This window comes from Gekko japonicus, unplaced genomic scaffold, assembly GCF_001447785.1.
Source record: "Gekko japonicus isolate JY-2015 unplaced genomic scaffold, Gekko_japonicus_V1.1 scaffold428, whole genome shotgun sequence".
Classification (NCBI taxonomy): Eukaryota; Metazoa; Chordata; class Lepidosauria; order Squamata; family Gekkonidae; genus Gekko; species Gekko japonicus.
Window position 1 is genome coordinate 716,979 of NW_015165842.1, and position 7,317 is coordinate 724,295.

The 7,317-nt window shown below is 45.7% G+C and overlaps 1 protein-coding gene across 3 annotated transcripts in view; it reads left to right on the forward strand.

The window, feature by feature from the left end:
• The window catches only part of ZC3H13 (zinc finger CCCH-type containing 13), a 71,380-nt gene extending 65,111 nt beyond the window's left edge, over window positions 1–6,269 (forward strand). For 2 of the 3 annotated variants that reach the window (XM_015411023.1, XM_015411024.1), the window contains exons 19-20: window positions 3,789–3,952; window positions 5,594–6,269. In XM_015411023.1, coding sequence (XP_015266509.1) covers window positions 3,789–3,952; window positions 5,594–5,761 — 332 coding nt within the window. In that variant the 3' untranslated portion in view covers window positions 5,762–6,269. The remainder of the gene's footprint in view (window positions 1–3,788; window positions 3,953–5,593) is intronic. The other variant, XM_015411025.1, reaches the window with a different exon arrangement.
• Window positions 6,270–7,317: the final 1,048 nt, after the last annotated feature.

Sequence of the window (7,317 nt, forward strand, 5' to 3'; positions counted from 1 at the left end):
ACCTACTGGCGAAACAGCCGTTGCCAGGCCCGGTACGGGCTCATTCCACCAGGGCTGTCGCTACATCCACTGCGTTCCTGAAGGGAGTACAGCTGCAAGACATTTGCAGAGCCACAATCTGGGCCACGCCGACTACCTTTATCAGGCACTATGCCCTAGACGTCCGCCAGTCCACCAGTGACAGTCTGGGACGTCAGGTTTTATCATCGGCTAAGCAGTAAACACCTGACAGCACCCGCCTCCAGGTAGGCTACTGCTCGCTAATCTCCCATTGGTGTGAAGCACAGAGACCACGAAGAAGATAAACAGGTTGCTTACCAGTAACTAGTGATCTTCGAGTGGTCATCTGTGCATTCACACCACCCGCCCTCCTGCCCCGCTGCTGTCTTCTTCTACTTATTTTATTAGGAGATTGATGCGCGGCGGTTGGTAGGAACTGGCGGGATGTCCGTGCCTGCCCTTCTGGGCATGCTCACTGTGGCTCCTGAGCATGCTCAGTTGGGCCAGGCACGAAAATCCTTTAAGAGAGCTTGCTAGGCACCGGCAGATCCGGTGCACTAGATCCCATTGGCGCACTAGATCCCATTGGTGTGAATGCACAGATGACTACTTGAAGATCACCAGTTACTGGTAAGCAACCTGTTTTTTCAACTGTGGCGGGGAGTTCACGGCGGAGCGACAAGACTTTGTCTGTGAAATAGGTCGCAAAGGCCTCACAGCCAATGTCCAGTTCCCTAATGTTTGACCTGCCTTGTGGCAGAGTTGTCATGGTCCAAATCAATCTAAATAATTGGGCTGGGCATGAGCTCGCAGACTTAATCGAGGCTGCGTAGTACTCTTTCTTTGCAGCTTTGACTGCCATCTTATACGATCTCATGAACGCCCTATAAGATGTTCTTGTAGCTTCGTCGCAGGCACATCACCACCATCTCTCTAGCCATCTTAGCTCTCACTTCATTAGCCGCAACTCCTGGGTGTACCAGCGTCATGCGAGAGCGCAGAGGATGTTAGGGAGCGATCTTGTTGATTGCTGCAGAGAGTAGGCCACACCAGTCCTCCACAAGGTCATCGAGTGAGCTGCCGGGGGCATCGGATCCTGCAGAGCCATTTGAAGTCGCATTGGATCCATTTGGCTCCGTGGGCCAGCTAAATACGCTTGCCGCCTAAACAGGGTTGGGGTGAGATATTCAGACAGGCACTGCCAAAGCAGTGATCCGGTCCACTATAACCCCCCACCGCAAAGATCAGATCGAGCGTGTGCCAATGAGTGGGAGCCATTACAAATTGGGAGAGCCCCAGCACTGCCATGGATGATACTAGGTCCGTCGCCTGAGTAGAGGCCGCATCGTCAGCGTGGGCATTGAAATCGCCCAAGACTATCAGAGATCATCTGAGGAGGTCCCGCCTCGTGCTCTGTTGTTGCGTTCCAAGTCCCCCAACAGATCACTGTCCAAACCCAAGTTGGAGCAGGCCTGTCAGAGGGTGCAGGAGCACCATCTGGCTCCTGAAGCTACCCACCCCATGCCTTGGCTACAGATCCACCTACTACGGACATCCTTTTATATGTCTCCAGCCTACCTTCAGGAGTGGTTGGGCTTCTGTGGTCAGAGGCTTTTCTCTGAGCCCCCTCCCCAGGGACCCGTTCAGTCCCTGTCTGATCCCAGAGGCCATGAGTGCCAGTTTCCTACTTCTGCTCTGCCGTCTGCAGCAGAATCAGAACTGGAGGAGGAGGAGCCTGAGGCTTCATATTATAGTTTCAAAGGACACTCCGAACCCTCACCCAATGACAGGGTCGGGGACCCTCCTCCCCCCAGTTTCCCCAAAGGAAGACCTCCGCCTCTACAGAGAACAGATGCTTAGAATGGCTAAGGCCCTGGACACTGATGTAGTAACTACTGATGACAAACCTCTGCATCTTAGTAGCCCTATTCTGGTCCCGGCAGATTTGGTTCTCAGAGCCTTTCCGCCAGGCAGGAGTGCGTTCCGCTCCCCAGGACATAAGACCTTCTAATTTGGGGATTGTTGTTAGACCATGATGTCAAGTATCTGCACTTCGTTGCTTGGAGGATGTACTCTCAGGTCTAAACTTTTCACCTGAGTTCCAGGATATGCTGGTCCAAGCAAGGAAACTGTCCACAAAATACAGTAGTGGGCTCAATTCAAGACTCGGGCTACTGCCCTGGGGAGTCTCTCCAGTTACTTGCCCCTTATCGGAAGTATTCCGATACCTGCTTTCCTTGGCACACAGGTTTGGCGGCATCCTCTGTCAAGCTACATCTGGCTGCCTTGTCAGCGTACCACAGTTTGGTGGAAGGCTCCCCCTTTTCTCCTGTACATTATCTGTCTAGCTACATCTGGCTGCCTTATGTATATGGGCAGGCCCAACCCAGAAGTGGGCTCTGAAGGCCTACAAAAGCCTTCAGAGCTCACTCTCCTAGCTCTGTCAAGTTGGGCCGGCCTGCCCCGGAAGTAAGTTCCTTGTGCTCACCAAATTTTGCTTTCTTTCCTTAAAACAACAACTGTTTCTGCTATCTCTGTGGAGGTCTCTACACCAGTTTGGTGTAGTGGTTAAGTGTGCGGACTCTAATGTGGGATTTGATTCCCCACTCCTCCACTTGCAGCTGCTGGATGACCTTGGGCAAGCCATAGTTCTGTCAGAGCTACTTTCTCAAGAGCAGTTCTCAAAAGAGCTCTCTCAGCCCCGCCTACCTCACAGGGTGTCTGTTGTGGGTAGGGGAAGAGAAAGGAGTTTGTAAGCCGCTCTGAGACTCCCTTGGGTAGTGAAGGGCGGGGTATAAATCCACTCTCCTCCTCCTCCTCCTCCTCCTCCTCTTCTTCTTCTTCTCCCTCACACACTGCCTCACTGGCTGCATGAGGTAACTTCTTTCCTTGCAAAATTCTCTCCCCTCCTACTTCTTCTCAACTATCCAACTTTGTTCTGCGTGGTTATCTTTCCCCCTGTTGCTCAATATGTGTTCTTTGCTCCTCCAGATCTACCACCATCAGCCACCTGGAGGTTTTCTTCTAAGTTACTGTATTCTCCTCTGCTGCCCCCTTTTAGCACCAAAACCCCCCCTCCCTCTGAGATGAGATTTTTTTTTCAAAAACTTTTATTTTGGATATAACATGTCCAACATTTAATTACATTCGCATCATTCCAAATCCATTTCTCTTATCTCCCCCCCCCATAATTGATGATGTAATGTAATGTGGAGCGGGGGGGGAAGCATTGCGGGAAGCCACAGGAGGGAGGGGAGGAAATGGGAATAGGGTAAACAATGGAAAAGATGAAATTGTTAAATTTTAAATGTTGAATTCCTATGAAAAATAAAAAAATTTGTTTACCAAAAAAAAAAACATAGTAAATTAATTTTAACATCCCAATTATTTTCTAAGTATACTTTAAAGTCTTTCCATTCTTCAAAAAAGTCTTTATCTTCTTTGTTATTCAATTTTTTTGTTAGTTTATCCATTTCAGCCATAAACAAAACTTTCTGTATCCATTCCCATTTGTCAGGTATTTTTGTCCTGCTTCCAAAATTGTGCATATGTCATTCTCGCCGTCTCTGAGATGAGATTTTTATTCAGATTCAGCCTTTGGTAATCTTCCCTTTAGTATTCTCCTCTGTTGTCCACTGTCCCCCAGAGAATCTTATATTGGTAGGATACTCAAGGGCAGGGATCTATCGCTTTTCGCTTAGGGCACGCTGCTATGTAAATAGTGCAGTGTTCACACTTTTAAAGGCATTTTGATAATCTTTTTATATATTTGTGCTGTCCCTTAATAGATGCAGAGAACCTGTTTGAGCATGAATTCGGGGCCCTGAACATGGCTGCCCTGCTGCGAAAGGAAGAGCGATCTGGCCTGCTGTGTAATCTTGGTCCTTGTTGTAAGGCCCTGTGCTTCAGGAGGGATTCCGCAATCCGCAAACAGCTAGTGAAAAATGAGAAGGTGAGTGCACAGGGCGCTGAAAAGCATGTTGAACAGTCAACACTGAAAATGGCTTCACTTTCTCCTTTTAATTTAGAGGCTACTTTCCATTGAATCCTTCAGCCTGGAATCCTCCAAGCTGGAATGTGTTTTGTAACCTGTCTAGTCAAGCCCCTTCTGTGGTGGATTCGGTAGCTTTTAAAGTTTACTCTTTTTAATTCTTTGCCCCTCCTATAGGGAGTAGTGGACAATTAATAAACTGACAGTAGACTTCATTCGGAATTTATCCTGGTGACCTTTCACCTTAATGGTGATTTTAAGGAACTTCGTTCTTTTTTGAAATGGTACCATATACCTGATTCTGAACTTGGCCCCAGGGTGTGGATCAAAATCTCCCATGCAATGGAGCTGCATACAGATGGAAGCAATGTCTCTTCAAACTTGGGAGAATCCTCACGTTTGCAGAAAAATTTGAAACCTAAAAATGGGTTGTTGTTGTTTTAAATCCCCCAAGACATTTATGTGATGTCTCTGATCTCCCAAAAACAATGTGAAAAAGAGCTGGCAGGCTCACAAAGACACCAGCATCCTATCTGTGTAGCTGTTTTAAGGTTGCTAGGTAACCCATAACCACATTGATGAGACTTACCTACCTTGCTTAGTGCAGCCAACAGGGGTGCGAGATGGCGAAGGGGTGGGGGTCTTGGAGGGCCAGCAGAAGACCCGGGGGGGGGGGGGAGGAAATGGCAGGAAGAAGGAAGCGAAGGAGTTTGTCAGGGCGAGAGAAAGAAAAAACACAGAGGTGGGTTGAGAATGGCAACCAGGGTGTGTGTGTGGGGGGGGGTTGATTTCTTCCAGTGAATCTTCACAGATACCCTGCTTGTTGTAAGTTATTTCTTAAGTTTCAAATCTCTATGAAAAACAGGATTGTCTCCTGTCTCTCAGCTCAGTGAATGACAATGCTTTCCTCTAGTGCCAGGAACCTTCCTTCCTCAGATAACAAGAGGTTCTGTTGCACAAAATGGAGGCAATTTTAATAAAGGGATTAAAACTGTTTTATGTGGAATTAGCTCACTTTTATAAGGGAACAGGATTATTGTGTGTATCACCCTGCTTTTATGACGTTCATCATCTGCTTTCTGCATTACGGTATGCCATTCCTTCTGTAGAGTTTTTTTGATTTGTTTTGTTTTCTAACTCCATAATCCTAGTCCTGTCGCATTGTTTTATGCAGTCTGATTGACTTGTCTTTTATATTTTGTGATCTGTCTTGAGTCTTAGTGAGAAAGACAGACTACAAGGGAAGTAAATAAATATCTAAGAATGCTCCTTGTCCTTGGGCAATGCCTGCTATTAACGGAGCAGTGGAATATTAATTTTCACAACTGCTGTTCAGTATTCTTTTGATACCCATTTGGTTTTGTTGCATTGCACAAAACACAGGTTTTCCTTTTCAGATAAATTCCTAAATATGTTTTCTAGGGTGTTTGATTATTATTTATTTATTTATTGCTGTTTTAATGGTTACGTAGCTTTGAAGAAGAGCGACTCTTGCTTCAAAAACTAACACTAGTGCCAGGTGATATCTGCTTTGTGGTCTTCTAACATTTGGATCCCCTGGTGCAGCATTGACTAACCTGAGCTCTCATTCGATTCAAATAGGGCACAACAAAGCAAACCTACACAAATTCTCCAGTAGTGGACAATGACTTGCTTCGGTTGAGTCTTCGGTTGTTTAAACGCAAGACGATGCGTCAAGGTTCTGGACAAGAAAAGAACGAGGACAGTAAACTTACACAACCGTATGTTCCAGAAATATGCTTGTCCTGAGCCGGTGTATCCTGGGGCACACACACACACACACCGCAGTCTTTTCGCTTATTGTTCATCTTGATGTTTCCATTTTTGGTCCCTTCGAGTGTCATGCTGGCAGAAGATGAAACGATGCTGTAGACATTGTGCGCATCATATAACTGGATAACAACAAAGATACTTTGTACAAAAAATTCAAAGACCCATCCTGCTTGGTTCACTGCATGTTTTGTAATGTCGAGTTCTAACCACAGATCTTCTTATTTAATAACTCACTTGTATGTAAGAGCGTGAAGAAAAATCCATTTTTGGAAATCTGTTTTATCACTGGCTATTAAATTTTTAAGGAAAAGTGTGTTTTTTATCCCAAACTTCTTTCTTAAACTTGGTGTCAAGTTTCTTTTGTAAAAGATGCTTGTCTGTAAGGTTTTATTGCTAATACTAAGCCCCGCCTGATCTGGCCTCTACCTCATTTAAGTGGGAAATGCAATGTGTGTTAATTTCACAAAGCCTAGTTGATGCTGTGAATTCTTAAGCTCCAACCAAATATTGATGCTGCCATCGGCAAAACGTATCCCTCAATAAGGATGATAATGTGATGACTTACCTGGTGTGTGTTGTTAACTGCAACAATAGGTGAAACACAGCAGAAACTAATGGAGTTGTGTCTCCCAGTTCTGTTTATAGGTGTAGCATGACTCCTTATGAGCGCATGTTGAATTGCAACACGTCTGTTCCCTATGTTCCTGACTTGCAGGCACATCTCCAGAATACAAGAGCTCTTTTGCCAGGCCTGTAAGAGGCCAACATATTCCAAAAAACACGGATTGGTAACAAACCACTTCTTTCTTTCGAAAGTCGAGCAGAAATTCATATTAACCTGGATTCAGTAATTCTCCCCCCCGGTCCCCCCCCCATGTAAATTGGTGTGAAGGTATGACTCGCCTACAGGGGAAATGAATAGAAAATATCACATTGATTATAATAGCTGGTATGTACTTAATGCCAGGTTGTATGCAACAGTTGTTTATCAGCGGCAGAAAGGCAGTGATGGTCATTTTTTGCCAATTCTTCCTCTCATTGTAGACTCCCCATATCATGCCCAATGATGATGAACAATGAGTCTATTAGTGGCTATGAGACATGGTGACTAAAGTGAACATCCACATTCAGTGGCAGTAAACCTCTGAATAAGAGTGCCAGTAGGCAACATCAGGGAAGGCCTCTGCCTCTATGCCCTGTTGTTGGCTGTCCAAAGTAACTGGTTGGCCACAGTGTGAGACAGGATGCTGGACTGGATGGACCACTAGTAGGGCTACTTTTACATTCTTTCGAGTTAGATGCAATGATTTCTATGTACAAGCTGATTTTTCCCATTGGTTTCTTTGAAATCCCTCCTGGAAATAAAGCAGCTGTTTCTACTAAGAAAGGCTGGCTATGTCCCTGCTTCTGTGGGTGGAATGAGATGCCCCCTTCCCTGTATGGATTGAAACCAAATACTCACCTTTGGTAAAGGAGCTGTAGGTGCCTTCCTCAGTGGCTATTGACTTGTTTTAATTTCATGTCCCACCTTT